The following is a 27,705-nucleotide window of genomic DNA, read 5'->3' as shown; positions in this document are numbered from 1 at the left end:
CACAAGTCCCCTGAGCCTTTGCGGCGGCCACCGCCCTGCTACGCAGCCGCAGTGAAGAGGGCTGGTTTTTGAATCAGCGGCGTTGTTATTGACGCCATATTGCTGGTGTGGGAGAGTCACAGAGGGAAGCGTCGGTGCCGCCGCTGCCATCGCTTTTCATCGGCGGCCCCTGGCCGGCGAGCCGAGCCCCGCGCCGCACCTACCGGCCCAGCTGCCGTCCCGGGAACGGCCGGGGGCGGAATTCGCGAGGACGGGCCGGGCGCAGAGCGAATCCGCCGGCGAAGGAGCCGCCGGGGGGGCCGGAGCCGCTCCCGGGAGAGGGCGATAGGGAGGAGGCGGAGGCCCTGACGCAGCTCCCCTCCCCCCATCCGCCCCAGACGGTGGGGAAGGCGTCTCTAGGCTGGGCCGGCTGCTGCCGTCTCCCCCACCCCTCGCACCGAGCCCCGTCCCCCCGCTCTCCCCGGCCCGGCCCGCCGCCCCCCAGCCATGGCTTGCGGCGCCACATTGAAAAGGACTCTGGATTTCGACCCTCTGCTGAGCCCGGCCTCCCCGAAGCGGAGGCGATGTGCGCCATTGTCAGCCCCGGCCTCCTCGGCCGCCGCCTCCTCCTTCGCCGCCGCCTCGCCGCAGAAATACCTGCGCATGGAGCCCTCTCCCTTCGGGGAGGTGTCCTCCCGCCTCACCACAGGTGGGTGCCGGGGACGGGGCGCAGTTTGGGCGGAGGGGGGGGGGGTCTCGGCCCTGCCTGGGAGTGCGCCAGGCGGGGGATGGAGCGGAGGGGGGCAGCTGGGTGGGTCTTGAGCCTCCTCCAGCCATTTTCTCTCGGGCCGCGGGACTGGCAGCGGCTCAGACGGGCCGAGTCCGTCTCTGCTTGGCATCGCCACGGAGACGACACAATAGAAATGGCCGTTTGCAGCAAAGGGGGAGGGGGCGAGCTGGGCTAATGCCGGGCGGCGGCGGGGGGTGGGGAAGGGTGCAGGCTGAGGCGGCAGGTCGGGGACGGGCTGGGCTGGGGGATGGAAAAGGACTCATTCTAGGCGGGGGAGCCGGCGTGTTGGGTTCCCATGGGCCGCAGGATGCGGCTGGGGAGCCGCAGGGGCGAGTCAAACTGCGGAAATCCCGGGGGCGTAGGAGGTGAACATGTACGAAGGGGCGTGGAGGAGGCGCAATCACACCCAGGAAAGGTGCTTGGGCTCGAGGCCCCTCTCTCTGGCCCCCCTGATCGATTTGTTGCAGCCATTAGCGCCGGGAGAGAGTGGTGGTGCCTTGTGAGGCAGGCGGCGACACCTCCTGCTGTTCAGATATTGGCTGGGAGCGAGGTGGGGAGGGCACGTCCTGTCATCAATCACCTGCAAAACGCCACTTGGGCAAAAGCGAAAGCGGATACAACAAAGGGAAAATGTCGCGTAGTATGTGGCACGGACCCCTCAGTCTGTGGTGTCTTTAAAGTTTCATGGAAAAAATCAAGTGGTGCAAACGATTCTTTTTTTTAAACGCTTAAGTTGCCTTCGGGGCGAAATAAAATGTAAGCAGCGAGTCTCCTCGCATCGCAAAGATGTTGAAGGATATAAACCCTTTCATGCTCTTCACAAAGTAAGAGAAGATTCAACTGGTGTCCCTAAGACTTAGCTCTGGGCATGTTTGTGCAGTTGTTTCAATTTAAAAAGCAACTAGATCAATTTCACAAACAAATCTAGGAGAAAATGAATTTTGGCTGGTTGTGCAGTCTTGCAGACTTCTGTCTGTTTAGCCTGCAGCTTCCAGTAATACACTAAACAGCGTTTGTCATCTGCTTGCAGTCAGTCATGAGGGTTGTTTTTTGTGTGGTGTAAATCCTTTGTGTACAGAAAAAAGTCTTTTCTAAATTGTCACTAACTCAAGTCCTTTATTAAATGTTACCCCTTTTGATAAGAATTGCTGAATTCCTATACTTCTGGTGCTAAATTGTAGTTTTAATTGTGTATTTTGAGTTTTGTTACTAGAACAGTTTTGATTTACTGTAACTTGCCCTGATTAAATAGTCCTGATTCTACAGACTTTAGTCAAACACTGAAAAAATCAAGTTTAAGGGATCATGATATTATGGTATTGTATAAAATCTACCATTTTGAATTTGGTGACTGATTATATTTTATTTCTTTAATATAAATATTTAGGGCCTTGAAATGGATCATCAGGCAGCTTTGTAAGGATGACCCTACAGTAAAACATTTACATGTCTGTGTGTAATCATTAAGAACAAGCTGAGTTCACTTATCATTTTAAAATATGAGTTTCTGTTTAAATACTATCATTTTAGTTGAATAATTTCTAAGGGGAGTAGGAGGATCCCTGCTATGAATAATTAATGTAAATGTGATTTTAAAAAAAAGCTGGTTAGGCTACTGCACTGTAATAGAGTAATGCATCCTACTCAAGGGGAGAAGAGTATAAATACAATTTCGACGCTTGGGCCTAAAATCATTTTCTATCTTAATATTATATGGTCTTTAGAGGGCTTTAGAGACTAAGATTTATTATTGGCTGATAATGTTGAGCATATGTAGTTGGTTTGTCTTGGGTCCTTCATCTTTCTTTTGAAAAAAAAAAAAGGATAATTTAAATTCATAAATGATTCTACAATGGCAAGAATATGCATAATCCAGTAAATGTATCTGAAGAGAACAATTTCTTAAATTTGTTCAATTAGGAAAGATTTCAACGCACTGGTTATTGGAGAGGAAATGTCAATCTAAGTGATTTGTACAGCTGATCCATATTCATATCCGCTTTTACTTATGGATATTTGTATCCATGCACTAATTTTTACACTGCATCGTTAAGATAAAACTTGAGAGAAATTTGCTATGAACAGTTTCTCAATTTTAATATCAAATCTTGAATAATAATTCAAGCATTGTAATTGCATCTTTTTTTTTACTTTCCAAGCAGAAATAAAAACAAGTAGTTCTTAAACTATGTTTTCCACTATTAGACTCTAAATTATGATTTCTGGTACAGAATAGTTGGTTCTAGTTTGAAAAGGAAACTGGTTTATCAGAGTAATTATGGTGACTTTGTGAATTACAATGTAGTAAAAGATAAGGTACAAATGAATAAAAATGTTCATGAGTTACTGACTGGTCTTGAACAATCTTGCTCAATTTAATTGGGATCTATGCATGCTCACACACATGGGTGTGCTCTGACATAAGATTGCTGTAATAATGTTGTGAAATGGGAGCTTTTGCTTTGCATATCTCTTTAATGTTTACTGAGAATATTGAAATTCCCCCTAATTTTATGCTTTTGACTGAACATACTAATAGTAACATTTCTAAGTGCATTATTATCCTGATCTTATTTGCCAATACATTATTTGAAAACGAGAGGCTTCCATTTGAAAGGCATGCTGTAAAGAACGGAGTGCCTGTAGGTTATAAAACATAGAATGTTCCTAAAATAAATAAGTAACAAAAATTACAATTAAATTTTTGTACTTACTGACAAATACTCACAATAGGTGGACTTTAGTGCTGAACTGTTTAGGTTTTCAACACTCTCAGCCAAATTTGTTTTAAATTTTAATGGAAATATTTGTAGTAATTTGAAGCCTAAATTATGTGTGTGAAACAACTTGTTGCTGCTGTTTAAATCAAGATGGTGTTTTATACCACAAGTACATAGTTCTTCCTTTTATTGCTTCAGGGGGTAGCCCAGTTAGTCTGTACAGGATAAACTTAAAAAACAACAAATAGTCTGGTAGCACTTTATAGACTAACAATACATGTGGATGGTGGTATGAGCTTTCGTGGGCACATCTGAAGAAGTGGGCTGTGCCCACTAAAGCTCATGATACCATCTACATGTTTTGTTAGTCTGTACAGGACAAACTTAAACAACGAAGTCTGGTAGCACTTTATAGACTAACTTGGCTATCCCCTGCAGCAGTAAAAGGAAGAACTATGTACTTGTGGTATAAAGTGCTACCAGACTATTTGTTGTTTTTTAAGCTCTTCCTTTTACTGTCAGTGCTGTGCTTTTTAACTCCAGTTTATGGGTTGTGCATGAAGTATGTCAATGCTTCATTCATCTTTTCAGAAACAAATGTGTTATCTGGAAACAAAATGTAAGTTGAATGGCAATAGTTCTGCAGGAATTCACATTGTGTGCTAGTTAGAGGAGACACCAGCTGTCTTAAGTATAACATACTCATAGGCAAATAAATGATGTGTCTGTTTGGGAGAGGGATGACTTAGGGTGAAATTTATATCTAACAGGAGATGTGTTTTAATATTTTGTGATGTTAGTACAGCTCTTACGTCCTCTTTAGTTTCTCAGTGGGTTTGGCAGATGAATTGTTTTGTGGTTTCTCATCTATACCCCATATAAATTTTATATATGGTACTATTATGACTGTTCTCAATCATTCTTCTCTTCTATATCATTAAGTGTGTTGCCTCTGAAAGGAGTTATTTATCTTAAGCTTTTAAATCAAGGTTAATTTATGTTCATTATTTGTAGTGTGCAGATAATATTACTTACAACTATTCTGGAAGGGAACTAGTGTTATCTTAATGTAAGTAAGATTCCCCCCCCCCCCCTTCTGAGCAGATTAGGTCTTTGTTCTTCTAGTGTTTCTCTATATACACAAAATATTCTTTCTTAATCAAATCTTAGCTAGAATATATGTAACAAGGGATTTCAGGCAAGTAGAAGTACAGAACACACTTTAAATTATTTATTTTTAAATTCTTTGAAGGGCTAACATTAAACAAAAAAATCAGCAGTGGTGCTCACTTTCTTTTATCTGGAGGATTTCCCTGTCAACTTGGGTTAGAATAATATATGCTTTATTGTGGTACCTCCAACAGATTAGGTGGTGGCTCTTATTAATGTGGGTGATTTTAGTTATTCTGAAAATAAAGCATATAAATGGTAGTGTCTTGAGTCTTTTTTATAGAGTGAGACCCAGGGTTTTTTTTTTAAAGAGACAGCCATTTTTGCCATTTTTTTGTAGTGGGTTTTGTGTTTTGGGCACACAATGAAGATGAGTCCACCAAGTTCAAAGTCATTTGTGATCTGGGCATAACTTAAACTTAGGTGTTCCTTGGTAGCTTGCTGTACTGTATCCCCCACCTGTGAAACTTTAAGCTACTGTCAGGTTTTTTTTTCAATCTGATAAATTTAAGTGGTGGGAGGAATGATGTATTATTTTACTCTTTTAGATGTCAGTACAGGTTTATCTTTGGTTAGGTTTGTTGAGGAGAGTAACATATTAAGGGCAAAAATAATAATAATTTACTAATTGACAATTCTAGGATTTTGTTTATAATTAAAAGGGACGTTATATTGTTCTGGCTACAGGCATTTCTGAAACTGGAGTTTTTAGGCATGTAGGGTGTTGTCCAAATAAATGAAAATGTAGTGCTGATCTGTTGTCACTGCTATTGAAAATCTCCTTGACATAGTAACTTCAGATGACTTTTCTGCATCTTTGCTCCAGATGGCATATTGTTCCTTTAAACAAACTCATTTCAGGAGTGTTCTTCAATGAAAATGGCTTAATTTCAAAGGTTAAATGGCATCTAATATCTTACAAAATCATGCAAAATATTGTATTTAGAAATAGCCTGAAAAATCTCTTAAAAATGCATGAGCAAGATTGTTGAGTTCATTGATATTTGCAGGTTTTTTTCCATCTGAAGTAATCATTCTTGTGAACATTTCCCTGGTTATTTATTGATTCACAAACAAAAATTATGCAGGAAGAATTGGGAGTATAGGGCCTTTCATTTCAGATGTCATTGGTTCAAATCCAAGCAAAGATTAGTAGCAAAGAAAACTAAACTAGTTCAACTTTCCACATACCCACATCACAAACCACAGTCTCGAAATACACCTTTATTGGAAGTCTTGGCAGAGAGGCCTCTAATTGAATAGGTTTATAAAAAATGAATCTTTAACTCTAATTCAGGGTTGAGGCACATTGGTTTATGAGTTTGAAGGCTATAGCACTTTACCATGCTGTACCTTTTCTCATCCTTGTTATGAGTACTAAATTATTCAAAAATGGGATTTAACTTTCTTTCGCCTCACATTTATTTTGAATTCTTAAGAAATGCAGACTTCTGTTTTTATGTATATGTCCCTAGCAATTGTGGCAAATATGGAAAAGGAAAATGGGCTTAGTTATTCTTTGAGGTGGTATTGAATTTTCATGTACAGATTTTAGTATAAGACTTTGCCATTCAATATGTTCTTACAGCAGATTTTTCTGTGAAATATTTAAATCCAGTGGAAAACTATGCAAGAAAAAAATTGGCATACTTAGAAAAATAACTGTGGAATCTTCCAGTAAGCTCTCTTTTTCCTTTGACCTGGGAGTTAACTTTGTCAAGAAACCTGCTTCTTCTGTCTGAAGCCTAGCAGGCAGTGGCCAACTACAAGTTTGAGTACCAAGACTAGCAAGACTTGAAGGCCTAAAAAGGACATCTACCATGTTGTTTCTAGAAGTAAACAGAATTTAAATAGAAAAACAATCTTGTGCACATACTCATTAGGAGGACAATTTCCCCTTGTATTATCATGGCAACATACCAGTGTTTTCAGAATTCCTATGTATCATAGAACTGTGTTCCTTGAATTAAAATACACTATGTAAGAATGTGGATTAACCAGTGGGGGTCAGCCTTAATGTATGTTGCTTACTGGTTCATTTCACCAGTGGGGGCTGGATCATCTCTCCCCCTGCTGTGGGCAGAGGGCTGCTGCAGCACTGCTGGGCCCTTGGTGGACAGGGTCGTTCCAGAGCATCCCTTGACCATGCCGGGCCCTAGTGTGGTCTCCCTCCCCCCCTCCCCCAATTGATTAACTGGCTAAACACTGTTTAACTGGTTAATTAAATGGGAGATATCCCCTCTATTTGAACTTGTTAAATCATTTTTGCCTAATTTTGAAAGATGATTTTAAATCCAAAGGTGCATAAAGTGATTAATAGGCTGAACATCAAGTGCAGCTTACACTTTGATTATCCTGAATTTTTTACTTTGACACACAAAATTATGGCGATCATAGAATAATACAGAATTGCCAGTAGCCTTGGCATATTTTACACCGCCTGTTCTATTATTTTTCATTCCTTAAGACCCCTCCCTGCCCCAGGGATCTGGAATTTTCCGAAATGTCACTATATTATGAAATGTACTAATGCTAATGTGAAGGCCAAACGTGGAGCAGAACCTTCATTAATTTGTGGTCCTGGATAATGGGATCTCATAAGCGTCAGCTCTGCACCTCTTGAAAGGTTCTGCTGCTGGTCCTGTAAATGTGGGCACTTGAGTTAGAAGTGCCAAACAATAAAATGCGCTGATAGTGGTGCAGTCTAGCCTTTAAGACAAATATTTTTATAGTCAGTCGACTGCAAAAACCAACAGGTATGGTGGGAATATGACTGTGACTAAAACGAGTGTGCCAAATGTCTGGATCTCTCTGAAATGCACGTCTTGATTAACTTTTTTCTTGAGAGAGCTCAGTTGGGTTGACTGGTTCAGAGTGTAGGTGTGTTACTGAGTGAAAAATAGTGGAGCTCAAATGATACCCTTCTGTTCTCCCAATACAGATTTCTTGATGGTTAAATAGTATAACAGCTCATGGAAGAATACTTGTCTGGTGAGCCTGGAATCAGAGGTGTAGTTGCACCAAATCAAAGGCATATTGAACAAGAGGGATAGATCTCGGCAAGTGAAAAAGCTTGTAAATAATTGAGATAATAATAATTAGGAATTACTGAACTGTGAAAAAGTTCATTTTAAAAGGAACTGGGGTCCTTGATTATATAAAATGACATCATGGAAGTTTTCTACTTGTCTCCTTCATGAAAATCTTATAATTGATTAGGTTTTGAATATTGGTTAAAAAAAGTCAGATATTTTAAAACACAAATTTATTAGAATGTTAGCAAAAGACTAAGACTTTGATCTCTGATAGGCTTTGCTGACAGCAACTCATATCATCTTGCATAATTGAAGATTGTTGAGACATTTAATAAAAGGGGTCCATCAAATAAGACAAGGATACTCAAAATGATGCTGATACTTCTGTTTTTGAAAAAAAATTGAGGAATGCTTTTTTCATTTTTGATGTGATGAGAAAGTTGTCAATTTTTAATATATGACCAATGAAAAATAGCATAATAGGGCAGCACATCCATAATACCAGAGGTGGTTTGGATACTCATCAAAAAAGCCCAAGCAGCTTTCACATGTATAAAAATAGATTTCAATTAAAAACTTGTTTAGTTCACTTTAGGTTTCAGATACTTCACTTTTTCAGAGCACATGGTATTAGCATGCATGCAATAAAATGAGTGATCAAGATATTTAAGTAGGTTTCCTAGCAGGTAGCACAATGATGCAATCAAACCTAGGCCATCACCTGCCGTGGAGTATTCTAGCTGGGATATTCGACCATGGACAAATAATCAGTTGTCAGTTACATTATTTGACTAGCTTGCCAAGCTTAGTTCTTAAGAATTCTTTGATTTGGCTCTAAAGGAATACATTGGAAGGTGACATCGCAAACTGAAACAAGCTTCAAGTTCTAGTTGAAGGCTGGGAAAGCTGTCACTTGTATTTCAAGCTTCCGAATAACTGTCTTATCATTTTGCTAGAGTGTCCTTCAGCTAATTGAGGGAAGCCAGGAATCAAGATTTGTAAACTTGCTAATATAAAAAGCAAACCTCCCACCCTCTACCCCCCCCCCCAAAAAAAAAAGAGGTGGGGCACCTGACAGTAACTAAACTTCATATTGGGAATAGCGAAATGTTTCCTTCCCTAAATGTGTGCCTTTTTAGTTAAAAGCAAATTGCAGTTGCAGTTTTAAATAATTTCTCAGTAACTATTGGCCAGGATGGGATGAGTGACTGGCAAGAACTCTACATTAATACAAAACTTTTGTGTACTCTTAATCATGCATTAAAGGAAAAGCAGAGTGATGCTTACCGGGTACTGATAAACCAGTGCCCAGGAGCAGCCCCCCAGAGCTGGGAGTTTCCTGCTTCACCTGCCTAGTATGCACACACAAAGTAAAATGAAGTAATTTTGTATGTTACCCACCTTCAGTGCAATGTGGAAGTTGGAAGAAGCAATTTAATATGATCTGACAGCTGGGCAGATCACCGAGTGCTCTGCAGACCAATTTGAGAACCTCTGGTTTACACAAAAATATGAACAAAGTGCTGATTAGGGATCTTAGAATTTAACTTATAAGCTAATGCTTATTGGTTAATGGTATTGGTTGAACTCAGCCGGCTCCTGGCTTTATACTGCAGAGCCTGTAGTGCATGTAACCACTAAGATTTTTAGTGGTTACACGATTAGTGTATTAAATGATTTTTGCATCCCTGATATGCATGCTCAGGGCTCGACAAATCACTGAATCTACTTGCCTGTGACGAGTAGATTTCAGCTGGTCGCCTCATTTGCTGGCGGCGCGCGCATGGGCAATGCAGGTGTTGTGCATGCGCAGTGCGGGGCTGGCGAGTAGGTTTTGCCGCCGTTTGTCAAGCCCTGTACATGCATATTGCCTGTTTTGCTGGTGTAATGTTTTTTAGTGACCTAGTGCAGTCTAGCTTTTTTATTCCAATTATTGTGTGCCTGCTTTTTAGATTTTATCCAGTGCTTTGAGTCATACAAGCATGAGGGTTTTCTCAGCTACTTAGTAGTGAACAGGAAGAAGTGACACTATTTTGGTTGAGATGGCTTCAGAAATTTCAGAAATTCAGAAATTCTTTTTTAATAAGGCCAAGGGTATTCCCATTGTTACACTCTGTTGCAGTTGAAAGTTTGAATACATCTCGTATTTGTGCAAAACTGCAGATAAATACTTTTGTTGTTGTTTTGTCATGTTTGAAGTTTAATTGATGGCTGTAGAGTTGATCAACTAGGTTCTTTTTTAAAAGTACTTGACATGGACTAGACAGTGCAATGTAGATCTGGTGCCATGCACTTGGAACTTAAGATATAGGGCGCTTGTCTGCATGAACTCCTAGATCAGAGGTGGCCAACCATTAAGAGACTAAGAGCCAAAATAGCTGTGGATAGTAGTGCAAAGAGCCACATACTATATATTTATTTTTATATATCTATAACCCTAAGGCACCTCCAGCCTCCCTGCTCTAACCCAATCCCCTTCCCCAGAACGAGGCAGCCCCAATCCCCCCCCTTCCTGCTCTAACCCAATGCCCCTCCCCAAAAGCCAGGCAGCCCCAGAATCTTTTATTCTTTTAACAACACCCTGGGTGTCTCAGGAGCTGCTGCAGCCACACGCTTTTCCCTCCAGGCACTGGGGCGCATGCGCAGAGTGACTGTGAACTGTCCAGGTGCACGGCTCTGAAAGACAGTCGAATGTTCCCTTGAAGGCAGGTACCTCCACTCCGTCGCTGAATCCTGGACATTTTTTGTGTTTTTAAAAAAGCCGGACAGCAGTTTAACATGGGAAAACAAGGACATGTCCGGGGAAAAAATGGATGAACGGTAACCCTAGTAAGAGTCACATTTCTATGAGCAAAGAGGAGCTGCGGGTTGGCCACCTCTGTCCTAGACTGTGGTAAGCTGGGGTGGGAGTCTATCCTGCGCTAGCCTGCTGAGATCTAAATGTCCATGTGGTCTTTACTGACACGTTAATAGTTAATAGGGATGTTAAAATGTGTTTAAACATGTAACTGCTGAAAATTCCAGTAGTCACACATTTACACACAGAGGGGGAGGGGTGCAGGCCACTTCCCGGGAGTGGATGTGCATAGGGAGCTGGTTTTTAAGCTGGCGGCCTCCATGCATCAGCTCCTGCCTGCACCTCCCCCGCCTTATTGTTGCCTCTTTATGGTGGAGAGGAGGCTGCCTGTAACTTTCTCATCCCTAATAATTAATGCACTTTGATCTTGTCCTTTCTGAAATATATAAAAACTAGTATGCATATTTTTAATAACATGGAACGCTTCAATGTGGAACCAGCTGTCCTCCATTTCACAATCACATAACATTTCTGTATGGACTGCAGCACTTGTATAGAAAGTGATATCAAGAAAATTATTTAACTCTGAATGTAACTTAGAAGCTGGAAATGTGACCTCAGCACCATGGTGGACAGGAAGTGCTTCCTGGATCACAATTTGAGAGCTTCTGTTGTACATGCACTCTTATAAATAGATTAGAAAGCTTAATTTATCATGTCCCTTGCTTTCATTGTACCTTTTTCCTTTGTGGCTTCATTTGAGTTTTTTTAATATTTTGTGCTATAAGGCTTAAATTGCAACAAGGGAGGTTTAGGTTGGACATTAGGAAAAATTTCAGAACTGTCAAGGTGGTTAAACACTGGAATAAATTGCCAAGGGAGGCTGTGAAATCTCCATCACTGGTGATATTTAAGAGCAGGATGGATAGGCATTTATCAGGGGTGCTTGGTCCTGCTGTGATGGCAGGGGACTGGACTTGATGATCTTTGCGGTCCCTTCCAGTTCTAGTATTCTATGATACCTAATGGTGTATAATTCAAGTGAGAAGACACCTTGCTGAACTTGAAGGGATGATACTGTTGCTGTCAAGATTCCCTGTCATTTGTAATCTAGCACTAGGAGGTATCTATCATTTCAGAGGTATTGAAATTTGAGAAGGATAGTTCTGTGGTTAAATCTCTGGACGAGGGATAGTTCTGCGGTTAAATCTCTGGACCAGGAATATGAGAGAGCTGTTTCCTGCTACTGGCTGTGCCACAACCTTATGTGTTTTTGGACAAGTCACTTTAAGCTTCTATGTCTCAGTTTACCTATTTGACAGGAGTGTTAAATTAATCCATTATGCATGCTCAGACACTGTTGCCCACAGGATTCTAGAGCAGAACCATTTTGCAGTTTGGCAAAACACAAAGGAGCAGCTGGGATGATACTGACTGAATTGTCTTCAGATTCAGGGAGACAGCTTCAATTACTTTCTGTTTAGTTGACATTTGGAAAGATATCTTTGCCTTAAGGACTAGAAACTTAATTTTGTAAAATGAAAATTGAATTATACATAAACTAATGTTCATCATCTTTGCTATGAACAGAAATTTTTTTAAAAACCATGGTTGGATCTACAGAGATCTGAAAAATGCCTGTGGGAGAGGGGTGCCAGCAAGCATCACGAGGCCTTTCTTAAAGAGCAGAAAGCCTGTAAAGATTTTTCTTTTAATTCTTTGAAGCTTTTTGATGTGTCCTGTGAAACTGAGAAGGGAGGAAAGTTCTTCTGTATTATGTTGTCTACATTAGGTGCTGATTGATGCTCATGGTAGCAAAAACTGTAAAAGTTGCTACAGGTAACTGTTTAATTGCAGAGAGAACAACATAGGAATGTCTTGTGGGGAAGCAAAGGGAAGTGATGTCTAAATTATACTTTGAACATGTTTCTAGAAATTATTAGATGCCAGATTTTGAAATAAAAGTCAAACTTTTAAAACATGAGAATTTTTATTTTCTTATTGTGGAGTAGTATTTTGGGGGTAATAGAAATTAACGGTTAATGTTACTTTAAATTAACTCTTTAAAAATATGTAGCCACTGAAAGAATTGATTTGGTAAAATTGTGAAATTTCAGTATGTATCTTGCATATTAATTTCTTAAGTTTAGAAAAACACATACTAGTAACAACCTAACTGGCTACAGTAACACCTAACATGATGATCATTGAGATTCTTACACTTGAAATTTATTGAGATTAGTTATTCAGGGTACTTCAAATTTTACATATAGTGGTAATATTTAACACCATATTGTCCTTCAAAAGAGAGCAAAAATTGATCCAGGAAATACTATTTGTCTGGACCATGGTCCAGACAGCTGCTGATCCTGAAAGTTTTTTTTTTTTAAATACTGATTTGCCTCGTAGAGTAGTTCCGGCAGGTCTCAAGATACAATCTCACTATACAATTATATTATTCTGATTATGTTCTTGTTTTCTTCCCTCCTGCAACATGTCATCAGCATCTCTGGGAGGGGAAAAAGAAAATAGGGTAAAATATTGGTTTCTATCTGTAGCCCTGGAGTCTCTGCTTTTAAATGGCTGGTTTCTAATTATGGAGGTGTTTAGATATTACCTTTTAATGAAGATGAGATTTAAGGGTGGGGTCAGAGGGAATCCTAAGAATTGTATTTAAATCAGATGTGTCAACAGAAGGTGGAGAGTGCTAGTAGGATGGGAAGGCTGAAATTCCCAGGTTTCCAAAGCTATATGTTGTTTACTTCTAACTGTGATGACTCATGACTATAAAGGTGTCACTAATTCCTCACCCTAGCAGGTGATGCTGCTCTTGTACCTCAGACCAGTATAACTTTTGTCATTTGAATCTTCATCTTTTAATGTGAATATTATGGAGTGAACTTCTTTAAATGTCACATTCTTAATTTATATTTGCATTTTATACATGAATGTAACTGATAAAATAGCCCCTTTAGTGGGTTGCAGACTTATACCTCGCTTAAAAAATAGCTTTAGGAATTATTATTGATACCAGTTAATTATCCTGGATGCTTGATATCTGAAATGGAAATGTAATTGAGGGATACTGTAAAATAGTCATTATTAGGTTAACTTTTTTTAACTTATCTTTTAGAACAAATTCTGTACAACATAAAACAGGAGTACAAACGCATGCAGAAGAGGAGACACTTAGAAAATAGCTTCCAGCAGACAGATCCATGTTGTTCTACTGATGCACAGCCACATGCATTTCTTCTTACTGGACCAGCTTTGCCAGGTATCTAACACAACTCTGTAACTTTGATATAAACATGGGCAGGTAAATTTTCTCAACTTCTCTGATTCCAGTCTCTTGCTCAGGCATATCATTATTGTCAGTGGAGCTGCATTAATTATGGGCATTTAACATCTTGGCAGATTCCAGTTTTTGATTAGAAGAATTAAAAAAGCACACTCTGCTAAGCTTTTGTTTGCTCATTCCTAGTGAATCATCAAACTTTTTCTAGTCCGTTGAGCAGCAGATGTTTTAAGAGAAAGATTAGCTGATACTTTATAAAAGGATGTAATTTTACTTAGCATTAATGTCTAGGATCCTTAATGAAGACTGTAAGATAAGTCTTGTCTTTGCTGTAATAGACATTTTTGCGTGTAGTAAATGACACTTAATAATTTTTTTTTGAGTATTTGATTATCCTTGGAGTAGGGATGTCAATGTGTAGATGACCACATAAGTTAACAGATAAGTCTGGGCTTATCAGTCAATCGTGTCGACTAACCTGCCCTGCTCTCTGCCCCACCCCTCGGCTGCCTCTGTATCAGGGAGAGGGGGGAAGGCGAGAGCTGGTGCCTGTGAGTACTAGATCCCGTGGAGTCACTTGGCTCCCCGTCACTGCCTCTGGGGGCAGGAGCTGGTACACTGGCTTTTAAACTGGCTGCCAGCACTAGGGATGTAAGCAGCTAGTTGAGTACCCAATAAGCAAAGGCCTATCGGGTAGTTGAGTGAGTACTCGACTGTCTTCCCCTGCAGCACCATCTCCAGGGAAGGGGAGGTGGGGAGGCAGAGCCACCCCAGGGAGCTAATCCTGCTGCTGCTCTGCACTTCAAATATAGTAAGAGCCCAGTGGGCTCTTGCTACATATAAATTCAAAACTGCAGCAGGAAGGTCCCCCCCCCCCCCATCAATTAATTGAATAGTAACATTCCCGGTGTGGGGGAGGGGGCAAGTGAGAGCCGGTACATGTGGGTCCTGGCTCCATGGAGCCGCCTGCCGCCCTCCCCTCCCCTTTGTTGCTTCCCACAGAGGCAGCAGCATGTGGTGGGGGAGGCTGCTGCAGGGCAGCCTCCATCTGCAGCAGGCCGTGGCACACCATGGACGGAAGCTGCTTCATGGATACTGGCACAGCCTCTGTCCACAGGCCCCACAGGAGTTGTTGCTGCCCCACGCTGCTGCCTCTGTATCGGAGGCAGCAGCATGGGGCGGCAGGTGGAAGTCTGTCTGTGTGAGGAGCCTGTTTTAAAACCAGCTTCCCTCAGGGACTGGCTCCTGCCTACTACCCTGCGCTGCTGCCTCTGATAGAAGCAGCAGCGTTGGATGATAGGGAGCTCCCCAGGAGTGCATTGGCTGCCCCCCTCCAGGGGCTGTTGAATAGTTGTGTAACTGCTAAAATTTGATGTGTTCACATGACTATTCAATTACACACTAACGTAACTACTTTGGAGCAGACTGAAATGAAAGCCAAATTTTAGGTTATTTCCCCTCAAAGTGATGGTTTAAAATATTTACAGGATCAATAATTGGGAAGTATCCAAAAAGTAAAGCAAAATTTTGCCAAATGTTTTGTTTGGCGAACACATTTATTGTTAAAGAAGTGCTGCAGGTGGTTGGAAAGTGAGTGATAACTGAATAACTTCTGGGTAAATATTATTTAATTATAGGTACTTCATCTGCAGCATCATCACCATTGAAAAAAGAACAGCCCCTGTTTACTCTTAGACAAGTTGGAATGATCTGTGAACGTTTGCTGAAAGAACGTGAAGAAAAAATCCGTGAGGAGTATGAAGAAATTTTGACCACAAAGCTTGCAGGTGTGTTTGAATTAAATGTTACATAAAAAATGGGTTACAGGTTGAACTTCTCTAGTCTGGCACCCACGGGATCTGACTGGTGTTGAATCAGAGAATTTGCTGACCCAATATTGTTTAGCATGGGGATAGGCAGCCAGGAATGGTGGGTGGGCTGTATGAGTGGCCCTCTTTCACATCAGTGGGCCACAGCAGTCCAAGGCCCACTGGGGCTCTGCATGCAGCCCCCTGCCTGCTCCCCCCTCTCACATGTGCCTCTTGAGCACAGGGGCACCGAAGCCCTGCACTAATCTATTTCTGCCTCTGCCAGGCTCTTTCTCCACTCCTCCCTCTCTGAGCTGGAATGACAGGGATGGAGCACGAATAAGGCAGTTCGTGGCACCTCCAAAAGTGCTGGGAGACGGGAAGGAGCAGGAATGCAGGTTTCTGGTGACCCTGTGCGTGAGGGGAATGTGTGGAAGGCCACTACTGGGGGCCCGCAGGCTGCAGGTTTTCCACCACTAGCCTAGCAGCATTACCAATGCTTCTACCGCATAGTGGGCTGTTAGAAGACATTTAAGGGTTAATTAGCACTAAATAACAGCACAGAACATTTGAGAGCCAAGATTGGTGCTGTTAAACTTATGGGATTGTGAGAAACGTGAAATATGAGTGATAACTGGACATCTGGCTAACTAAAATCATGCTGGACAATGGATGTTGCTGTATCAGAGTGTTCCAGACTAGAGAGGTTCAATCTGTAATATTTGGCAACCACAGTAATTTCTGTAACTAATGTTATGTCCGCTGTGTATCTAACCTGGCATTGGCTAAGAAATTAAATGCCCAAGTTGAAAATTTTAAGTATTTATCTTTGAACAGTTGTAACTTAGTTTTCTGCTATCTGATCCGCCTTCTGTGCTGCTCCAGGAAGAAGTTGTAACACATGGGTATTTCTATACCATTGGTTTGTGGAAAATTTCTCTTGTTGGCATATTTGAGGTGACCAACTCCTCCCTATTTTCTGTCTCCCCAGAAAAAATGGCTTCCTTTTGCCTTTCCTAAGAACCGTTTGCAAGGAATTCTTTCCCCTTTGGGGAAGGGCTTTTTCCTTTATTTTTATACAAGTTTTGCATTTGACAGAGGGAGGACAGTCTAGGGATGTGAACAGGGTAACCTGTTCCCCGGGAGCAGCCTGCTGTGGATGGAAGGCTGCTCCAGCCCTGACTGGCCCCCGTGTGAGATTGCTAGCTGACAGCCCACCCTGCGCTAGACTAGGAGTGGGAGACCCATAGTCTGGGGGCTCTCCACAGTTCACCAGTTAAATGTTAGGTTAGCCTAATATTTAACCGGTTGACTGATCTGGATTTTACATCTCAAGATAGTACATGGGGCAGATACCTTTAGCACTAAGTGTTTCCCATGTAGCAGCCCTGATTGATCCCAGAAAACTAGCAGCGTGCGCTTACTACTAATGTGCTTTTTCCAATCAGTGGCAAAGTTTTTTCCTCTTTACTACACTCTGGCCTGCCTGTTTCCTCTGCACCTGAACCCCTCATCATTGTGGTCAGTTGCATTCATTCGATGCTCTTCATGCTGGATTGCTGGCTTACTGATACACAGTTCAGTTAGTGGAGGCGAAGAACTTTGACTGAACTTGTGGATGGGCACTCCACAGATCTGTCTTTGCTTTAAACTTAAGGACATTCAGATCTGTGTGTAAAAAATATACAGGTAACTAGTAATTTTTCTACCTTTATTCACCTTTAAGGGGCCTCAATATTCCTATATACCTGTGTTAAGTAGATGGCTTCTCACTGTTGTTGGTACCTGTGTCTTTCCCTCAGATCATCAGGTGCATACCTCCTTAAGTGTTCTTTGTGTACTATGGTATGATTATAAGAGCTCAGTTGAAGACCAGGTTTGCTTACACGTTCATGTTCTGGATAACTACAAGTTTCCAGCCTAGGGTGGGTGGCTGCATGACGGGTACTTCCTGGAAAATCTCTAGTCTAGTAGACACTCCCTCAAAGTTTCAGTGGAGACTAGTTTTTGGAAAAGAGAGTCTATATGGTGATTAGGGTTCTTTTAGGGCAGAGGTTACCAAAAAGAGCTGTTATAAATGCTATGGGGTTATTTTTACCTCATTCATATAAGGAGTAGTAACAAGTGCTCTATAACACATGGAAACTTTTGAGGAGGGAGTGCTACTTAGGGTCCCTCTTAGAGTCCTTCAGTAAGAGACCAGTTGTGTTTTACCACCACAGTGGTTGTATCCTCTTATAATATACCTGTCTTTCCATGGTGATAGCTAATCTGTATGAAAGGATAAATCAGTTAGGCTTCTAGTCCTGGAAATACTCTTAACATATTTTAACCAAATGGCTTTCTCCCCCTAAGCTAACTTGTTGGTATTTTTCAAAGTTCAGAGATTGTTCTTGCTTCTGCAGGTATTATGGTTTTTATATAGAATCATAGTACCATAGAGCTGGAAGAGACCTCAGAAGGTCATCAAGTCCAGCCCCCTGCTCTAGGCAGGACCAATCCCAACTAAATTAACCCGGCCAGGGCTTTGTCAAGCCGAGACTTAAACACCTCTAAGGATGGAGACTCCACTACTTCCCTAGGTAACCCATTCCAGTGCTTCACTACCCTCCTAGTGAAATAGATTTTCCTAATATCCAACCTGGACCTCTCCCACCACAACTTGAGACCATTGCTCCTTGTTCTGCCATCTGTCACTACTGAGAACAGCCTCTCCCCATCCTCTTTGGAACCTCCCTTCAGGAAGTTGAAGGCTTCTATCAAATCCCCCCCTCACTCTTCGCTTCTGCAGACTAAACAGACCCAACTCCCTCAGCCTCTCCTCATAGGTCATATGCTCCAGCCCTCTAATCATTTTGGTTGCCCTCCGCTGGACCCTCTCCAATGTGTCCACATCCTTTTTGTAGTGGCGGGGGAGGGAGGGGGACCCAGAACTGGACACAATACTCCAGATGTTGCCTCACCAGAGCCGAATAAAGGGGAATAATGACATCTCTGGATCTGCTGGCAGTGCTCCTTTTAATGCAACCTAATATGCCATTAGCCTTCTTGGCTACAAGGGCACACTGTTGACTCATATCCAGCTTCTCATCCACTGCAACCCCCAGGTCCTTTTCTGCAGAACTACTACTTAATTTGTTGGTCCCCAGCTTGTAACTATGCTTCGGATTCTTCCGTCCCAAGTGCAGGACTCTACACTTGTCCTTGTTGAACCTCATCAGATTTCTTGTGGCCCAATCCTCCAATTTGTCTAAGTCACTCTGGATCCTATCTCTGCCCTTAAGCGTATCTACCTCTCCCCCTAACTTAGTGCCATCTGCAGACTTGCTGAGGGTGCAATCCACCCCCTCATCCAGGTCATTAATAAAGATATTGAACAAAACTGGTCCTAGAACCGAACCTTGGGGCGCTCCGCTAGAAACCGACCGCCATCCTGACATCGAGCCATTGATCACTACCTGCTGGGCCCAGCCTTCTAGCCATCTTTCTATCCATCTTACTGTCCATTTATCCAATCCACATTCCCTTAACTTGCTGGCAAGAATATTGTGGGAGACTATCAGAAGCCTTGCTAAAGTCAAGGTATATCACATCCACTGACTTTCCCACGTCCACAGAGCCAGTTACCTTATCATAGAAGCCAATCAGATTGGTCAGGCACGACTTTCCCTTTGTGAATCCATGCTGACTATTCCTAATCACTTTCCTTTCTTCCAAGTGCCTCAAAATGGATTCCTTAAGGATCCTTTCCATGATTTTTCCAGGAACCGAGGTAAGACTGACTGGCCTATAGTTCCCTGGATCATCCTTCTTCCCTTTTTTGAAGATGGGCACTACATTTGCCTTTTTCCAGTCATCCGGGATTTCTCCCGATCTCTACGACTTTTCAAAGATAATGGCCAAAGTTTCCTGGAAAGCTTCTTTTTTCCATCTTCCATTATGTATAGATGTCTGACAAACAGTGGAACCTCCAAATAGTGAACCTAGTGCAGTGAACTTTCCTTGGTTCTTTATCTCCAATACCTCAACTTCTTGCCTGGAACTTTAATTAGCATCCATTTACTTTAGAATAATTAGAGAGTCTAGTCACAGTAGAGCACTAGCTAACACCTTCTGCGCCCTGTGAAAGTTTATCTGGAATTCCCTATATAAAAGTGTTTTTGCAGGTCTAAGAAGGTTAGTTAGGGTTAAGTCACAGGGTACTGGCATATTCTAATGGTATCTGCTGTATTTTTATGCAGCAGCCTGGCATTTCTCATTCCATTGTGGTGGTTCTGGTTACCTACTTTTAAGGCAACCTGGAAAAACCCAGAGTTCTAATGTTATGGCGATATACCTCTCATATAGAGCTGGAAGGGACCTTGAGAGGTCATCGAGTCCAATCCCCTGCCCTCAGGGCAGGACCAAGTACCACCCCTGACAGATTTTCCCCTGATCCCTAAATGGCCCCCTCAAGGTTTGAAGTCACAACCCTGGGTTTAGCAGGCCAATGCTCAAACCACTGAGCTATCCCTCTCCCCCATAAGGCCTTATTAAAACTAATTTCAAACATCCAGTTGTGGATTTGTCCCTTTCTTGTGATGTACAGTTTGGTGGGAAGGATAAGCAAATACAAATCTCTATTTCATTTGTAGACCTGCATTTTGAACACTAGAAAATAGTATGCAAATCAGTGCTGTACTGAGACATTTAAATTTGCAAAGAGAACTGAAGAAGTGAGGTGACTCTCTAGTGTTTAATACATTGTTTTTCTAAGAATTCTAAAATTGTGTTGCCTAATGTTGGTGAATATTGTTTCTAGGCAACTGGTCGATCCTTCAGTGTTTTGTCATTATGTCCACACTGCAATTAAAAACCCACAACCTGACCAGCCATCTCGGGTTCAGATGAAGGGGCTGTTTAATTACAGTGTAGATGCTCAGTCTTGGAGCATGGACCTTCAAGGTGGGAAGGTCCTAGAAAGCCAAAGCTTCTATACTGTAGTCAAACAGACTCTTAGCTTGAGCGCAGTGAACCTGAGTCAACTGGCATGGACCTGGTGTAGGTGGTCTAATTGCAGTATAGACATACTCATTGTGTTACTTCAGTATTTTGGCTAGCATCCTCATGTGACTGAGGAAGAGTTGGCTGAATCTTAATTCCTTTAAGTCAGGTTTTGCTTGAGAAGAGAGGGAAACATCTTTAAGGAACTGGTTGCCATAGTATGGGACCATTCCAGTCAAAGGTTGAATGCCTACAGGTCAAGACAGTTCACATTTTGGAGTTCTTTTGTACTGCTTGCTGATTATTGATTCATTGTTTACTTTGCTCATCTTTGCAGGAGGAGGAGACTTGGGGGCGTGGTGACCCCTCACATTGAGACTGTTTCCTAATTCTGAAAGTTTATACCATGTTGGGCACAATATTAGAATATGAAAAAATATGTTCTGTATGTGGTGTATAGAAATTTTCTGGGAAGTACTAATTTTGAGTTCAGAGTGAACTTAATATTCTTTATAGCATCATTTTAATCTTAGAATTTAATTTGAGGGATTTCTCACTAGTTGTTTTTATTAAAACCCATCATCTCCTGTTCCCTGTTGAGTGTTTTTTGTTTTTGTTTTTGCGCTTTGTTTTTTATCCTGTAGTTACCTGTTACTTTGTTCAACATTCTGGCAATCAATGAAATTCTTTGTAATAAAATCCCTCTTCTATTCTTCTCTGCTGTCTTTTCTCAGACACACAAATTCTTTTTATAAACACATTCAGTGGTTAGAGGACGGGAACTGGGTTTTACTTCCAGCTCTGCAACTAGCACTGTGGGCTTCCATTATGCATCTGTAAAGGTCACATTATGCCAATTTTAGGCATTATGTGAGAACTTTGTGGGGGAGGGATAGCTCAGTGATTTGAGCATTGGCCTGCTTAAATCCAGGGTTGTGAGTTCAATCCTTGAGAGGGCCATTTAGAGATCTGGGGCAAATCTGTCAGGGATGGTACTTGGTCCTACTGTGAGGGCAGGGGGACTGGACTCGACCTCTCATGGTCCCTTCCAGTTCTATTATATTAATTATATTATATTATATTATATTATATTATAATTATATTATATTATATTATATTATATTATATTTTATATTAGTGTTTAAAGTGCTTTGAAATCCTCTTTAAGTTCAGTGTATGCTTTTGCCAAATTCTTCTGTTATCTTACTCTGCTGTAGTTATCTTGTAAAATGAAAGACAATTGATTGCTGACTTGATTTAAAAGAGGGTGGCTTTTTTTAGGCTGGACATGAGATGGCTGTTTTGAATAAACCATATGTGACCCCAATAGACTGTGTCAACCTTTAATTGACATAGTTTTTGGGCAATGCAAACTAAGCCTTGACTTTTTTATGCTTAGTTAAACTTGGTACACTCACGTCTAATGTTAATGTTTGCAGAACAATACGACGCATTTGTGAAGTTCACGCATGATCAGATCATGCGACGATATGGAGAACAGCCTGCTAGTTGTGAGTATCTCAAGCTTCTTTAACATCCAGTAGAAACACTCTCTTAAAATGGACAGTAGTACCACTGTTTTTGTCTAGATTTCAACTGAAAAGCTCTGAGTTAAAAGATTTAAATTCATGATGCTGTGGAGAACTTGAGGTGAAAAGAAAATGTGCTCTGTAAAATGCAATATATGTGCATCACGTAACTTTGCTTCCTGTAAACTATTGGAGACTTATATTTTAAAGTGATTTTTGCTGCTGTTTTGATTTATATTCTATTTGGATTCAGTTATTTTGTCACTAACCTTTTCTTTTTTCCCCCTCTTTTCAGATGTTTCATGAATCATGTTTTCTGCATATGTGGGCTGCCCTATACACCCTAATTGTTGCAAGCTGTCCCGGTAAAGACTTGCAGCAATGCCATATTTTCCCCCAACCCCGCCTCCCCGTGAACACAGGTTATTTCAAGCTTTTGTCAGTGGCAACCACTCTTATGCAGCAACTGGTTTTGGAGTGCTCCCTGATGTCAGTACCACCTGGATGTGGACCTTTGCTACCTGTAATAATTAATACCAGTGGCCTCATTTGCTGTATCATTACAATTTGGCTTCTTATGTTAATAAGTTTGAAAAAGTAAAGGATTAAAGCTGGTGTTCTAGAACTTGCCCTTCACTGGTTGTGTAAATAAAAATGTAGAATGACACTTCTGACTGAAGTTAGTGTGGTTTTCATAACTGTGCACTACAACAAAACTGTAATCACAGTTAAATTAGAATGTAATCCCAGGACAATTTTAAGCAAAATAGCCCACAGTACTGCCTGTGAAATAGTGAAGGAGGGCATTTCTGTATTCCATGACTTTTTTGGGGGTTAAGAATGGGTTTATATGATTTCTCATTTTTGTAGTTTTTATTTATTCTATCAGTCTTTAACAAATGTTTATTGCTGCAATTTTTCAGTGTATCATTGTTTTACTGCCCTTGTAGTACTGGAATTTAGTTGGAAGAATAAAACATTTACTTCTAATCTCTTTGTTTTTAATATGCAGGTGGCACTTCTGTGAATAAATAAAAATCCATGTTTAAATAAAGCATTAATTTACTAGCAACTGAAGTAGGTGAGAGTTTAGTTTAGAAGAGGGAAATAGATGGAAATATTGAGTAATTCTGCAGAGCCCAGGAAATCATTCTTCTATTAAATTTAGATCAGCTGCTTCATGTGGAAGCCTATCTTTTTATATAACTGACCACAATCTTCTCAATTAATATTACTAATCTACTCAGCATCTATTCATTTTTCACCCCCAGATTTCAGTGATATCAATGAGTAAGACAGACCAGGCAATTTTTCCCACTGTGGGACTACAAGATGGTTTTTTTGGATTAAGCTGCGGCAACCACATGTGTCTATATGCAGGGATTGACAAACCGTAGATTTCAGCCAGTTGCTCTGAGCGCCCCATTCACCAGTGCTTCGCGCATGCGCAGTGCGGGGCTGGTGAGTGGCTCTCACCAGAGTTTGCCAAGCCCCGTCTATATGAATGTTCTATATGAATGTTAGAATTTGACATCCCACCAATGCTATTGTATTGGGAAACGTTTATTTTGTCTTATTTTGGTATTTAAAGTTGAACTGACATGGCTAAAGACTCAGTTCCAGTGTGGAGATATGAACTGTTGCCTCCTGTTTGACAAACAGGCTCTAAGCAATCTTTACAACATCCATTTTTGGAAAGGTGCTCTTATTTCAGTTCCTCACAAACCCATATGTACTGGAATAGTGATGTCACTAATACCAAAGAGATGCATATAGCTCTACTTGTAACCTGAATTTCTGTGGACTGGACACAATTTACTCCTACTGAGTGTGCTTGGACTGTTGAGGTTGGAAGATGAGTATAGTAGACAAGCAAACCCATTTAGAGTTTCCCTTATGCTTCTTGAGGTACAAGGACAAATATTCAGGTTCCTTTCAAAATCCAAAGCAGGGAATATGAATTGTCACCACTGACATGCTTGCAATCTGCTTCTTAACCCTTCTCCACTACTTTTGAATGCACCATTGAGCTGTGAATGTGGGGAAGATGGCTGCTGTGTCAGAATGGAATTTTAGCTAAACACCAGCATCCTAATATACTTCATTGTTTTTCAGAGCATCCCTCCTCCTAAATTGATAGGTAGGTGGTATCCACTTGAGTGAATTTTATCAAGCACACCATCTATACATTTCTTAATATGCTCTGATGATCGGGCATCGTTGAACAGGGCTAAGCTTGAAGTGGAAGGATAGTTTATGTACATAACACATGCTGTCTCACTACTAGTCATGCTTATGCAGGCCCTCCATCTCCACAACATATGTTCTAAGTATAGATTGCTTGATGCCTGTTTGAAAATTTAGCATGAAGCAGATGGATGGAAAAAATGCTTATAGTTGATACCTGAAAAACTCTAGGTAACCTTAGCCAAATTCAAGGTTTTAAAAAAATTGATAATAGATGGTTGGTTTTTAAACATTTTGTTACTGTCTCTTATTGATTACTTAAAGCATTATTATGATTGATAAAACAAATGTCAAAGCAAAGTAAGCATCTTTAAATCAAACTCTGTCCCCAACCAGCATTTTTCTTTCTTGGCCTACGTACCTTTTGATTATCAATGGAAATATTTTAATTGAAGTGTACACAGGAAAGTTGACATTTACTGATAAATTAATCCTTTCAAGCTTGGCTATAGACTATTTAGCTACTGCTTTTATTTTGGCCCCCTCAAACTCAGGACATTTATTGTGCATTTCTAGCATGTGAAGGCTCTGATGGCAGAGGGCGTAGCCTAAGCATGATGGGTTTTTGTAGTCTTTTCTCATACTTGAGAGCTATTCCTTGAAGGGACTAACTATACTGACCTCTTGTTTAAAAATAAAAGTCATTGGAGAAAAACCTGTAAGTTACAATTCGCTTATTGAATTTTCTGTAGTTCTTACCAACTGTCTCTAACAAGAGGAAAGATGCATTGGTTTAAAACAGGTGACTGGTATGTCTTACTAGTTCTTTTCCTCAAGCTGTAGCGCATGGGCATTTTTAGCCTACTGTAAACAAATGTTAGGTAAAATTTACCAAGGGTCATAGTGAATTCTCCCTTGCTGACCATTTTAAATCAGATTAGGTGCTTTTAAAAAGCTATGCTGTAGGGCTTATTTTGAGGAAGTTCTATGGTTCATGTTGTACAGGAGATGCAGATCAGTAATCTTTCAGAATCTAGGACTGTGGTTTTGTTTGAACACTTTTTTTCCTTTCATTTTAAATCCCTTTAGTGCAAAGTTTCTTTCTTTCTTTTCGGTGCTTTTGGAGTAGGCACAGAGGATGACAGTGTGATGTGGGAAGCCTGTTACAACAAGGGTGGGTAAGATAGGGTCTGCACCCATCCTGGCAAGAGACTGGTCCACAGCCACCTTGTCACTCCCGCACCTCCAGGCCAATCAAGGCCTCGGGGGAATGCATAATGTCTCATCCCTCCTCCCTTCAGGGGTGGCCTGCAACCACTCCCAAAATTTGTGAAAGTCCCCTGCCCCCTCCCTGGTAAAAATGTAAAAAATTATTGCCCACCCGTGTGTTAGAGCCACCATATTTCTATAGATGGGCTTGTGGCAGAGTATTCTGCTTAGGTATTATGTAAAATTCGTTCCTTGCAGTTGGATTGTTGCATTTCTTCCATTGACTTGGGATCTGCATGGATGTAGCACTTGAGTGATATTTTTTGCCAGTCTTGTGAAAAGCTACATGTAACCTACAATCCAAAAGCAAAAAGCAGTTGCATGCAGTTAACATTTTTTTCATTTAATAAAATTACAATACAGCTTTAACACATTCCTGAAATCTGAAATTTCACTGTTGCATTTGTACAGATTCTGACCCAAAAAGCAGTTGTGGCATGGTTGTGAAGTTATTGGGAGGTGTGCAGTGAGAGTTGTGGTACTGATACCCAACTCAGAAGGCAGCACTGCTGCAAGCTGCAGTGCAGAAGGGTGGCCGGAAGGCTGTGGGTTCTGTTCCCACAAAGAGAGAGGGGCAATTCTTGGTTTATCCTAAGTGGAGCACAAGATCTGGGCCAAGAAATGAATGTAGTGGAACGGCTTGGTAATAACAACCCAAATAAATTAAATAGTATGAGAAGGGGGGGGTGGAAGACATCAAAGCAGCCTACCACAGTAGCATTTAATTTTAGAAAGGGAACTACACAAAAATGAGTAAGCTAGTTAAATGGAAATTAGAGTGCAGTCACAAAATGATATGCCCACATGCTGCATGGAAACTTGAAAAAAAAATCCCAAATGTATTCTTAGGGGGGAAAAAAGTACCACTGTGGCTAAATAAAGCGAAAAGCAGAGGCAAAAAGGCATTGTTCAAAAATGGTTCACTGGTGCTTAACACTTTTTTTTAAACCTTTAGGGCTTTTTGAAGGGATAGATGTACAGTGCCAATGAAAGTAAAATGCATCTGATGGACAGGCAGTGACACTTCTAAGCGTCAAATCTTCAATTTACAGCCATTGATTTGACCTTTGGGAGAACTAAGACAAGAGGTCATAACACTTGGAAAGGAAAGCCTATCATTTCACAAGCTAGGACAATTAATTGCTGGGTTTGAATATATCACTTCTATAGAAGTGGGCACACTTTCTATGCTTTACTTCTCATTAACTAATAGTCCAGATCATTTTACAATATCTTTCATCACTGTTCTGTGTCCATTCAATCCTGTTTTATTCTCTAGTCCAGTGTTTCCCAATTGGTGCTCTGCAGAACCCTGGGCTGGAGCAGGTCCCGAGCGCACGCCCCCCTTCCCCCCCCCGCGCACGTGTCCTCCCACCCCAGCCCCAAAGCGTCTCTCCCCCGCCCCTGCTTGTTGCAACCTTCCCTGAGCTCCCCCTGGCTGGCTGCTGCTGCCCTGCGCAGCATGCTCCAACCAGTGGGTGGAGAGATGCCCAGATGTAACGTCATGGCCTGGGATTTTAAACTTGCTGGGCACTGTGATGCGCCACATGGCTGAGTTGCGGGTTCGGAGTCGGGGGACAAAGTGCAGACTCCGGCCCCGCGAAGTGGAAGGCAGGAGGTACGGGGGAGAGGGAGGGAAGGGAAGGGAAGGGGCTTGTGCAGAGGGGAAGGGTTGGGAAAGCAAGGTGCTTGTGCGGAGGCGAAGGGGAAGGCAAAGGGACGGGTGCAGGAGAGACAAATGCCAGGGGGCCAAGCGCAGACAATGAGGAAAAGGGCAGGAGGGGAGGTGTCAGTGGGAGGGGGACAAGGTGATGCTGGGAGGGGAGAGGGTAAGGGCATTGGGGGCTAGAAGGGTGAGGGGAGGTGCTAGGTGAAGGCTTGAAAGAAGGGGTGGGCATGAGGAAGGCTGGGATGGAGCAAGTCATGAGAGAGGGCACAGGGGCATGAGGGTGGTGAGGGGTGGGCATCAGGGAAAAATGGAGCAAAGGGGGCAGGAGAAGTGAGGGAAGGGGGAGGCACCAGGAGTAAGGGAACGTGCAGGTTCCAGGAGATTCTGGGGGTGAAGCAGAAAGGCAGACACCTGTAGTAGAGGGACCATCAGAGGAGAGAGGCAGGGCAGGTTTGTAGAGGGAGGTGTTAG

At 41.7% G+C, this 27,705-nt stretch overlaps 1 protein-coding gene across 1 annotated transcript; it reads left to right on the top strand.

The window, feature by feature from the left end:
* The first annotated feature begins 77 nt into the window (after nucleotides 1-77).
* On the top strand, nucleotides 78-23,099 carry AKIRIN2 (akirin 2). Its single transcript, XM_075923863.2, has 5 exons — nucleotides 78-688; nucleotides 13,625-13,768; nucleotides 15,427-15,576; nucleotides 22,020-22,091; nucleotides 22,405-23,099. The coding sequence occupies exons 1-5, from the start codon at nucleotides 487-489 to the stop codon at nucleotides 22,413-22,415; spliced, it is 579 nt and encodes a 192-aa protein (XP_075779978.1). The 5' UTR covers nucleotides 78-486; the 3' UTR covers nucleotides 22,416-23,099.
* Nucleotides 23,100-27,705: the final 4,606 nt, after the last annotated feature.

This window comes from Pelodiscus sinensis, chromosome 3, assembly GCF_052426305.1.
Source record: "Pelodiscus sinensis isolate ZL-2025 chromosome 3, ASM5242630v1, whole genome shotgun sequence".
Taxonomy (NCBI): Eukaryota; Metazoa; Chordata; order Testudines; family Trionychidae; genus Pelodiscus; species Pelodiscus sinensis.
The sequence above is the reverse complement of the archived record's forward strand: the minus strand, read 5'-3'. Positions and strand labels throughout refer to the sequence as shown.

Excerpts from the sequence above, each read along its gene's own strand:
- AKIRIN2 (XM_075923863.2), top strand. The coding sequence starts at position 487 with ATGGCTTGCGGCGCCACATTGAAAAGGACTCTGGATTTCGACCCTCTG. Across the intron at positions 689-13,624 it reads GTCCTCCCGCCTCACCACAG|AACAAATTCTGTACAACATA; the intron begins GTGGGTGCCGGG and ends CTTATCTTTTAG. Across the intron at positions 15,577-22,019 it reads TTTGACCACAAAGCTTGCAG|AACAATACGACGCATTTGTG; the intron begins GTGTGTTTGAAT and ends TAATGTTTGCAG.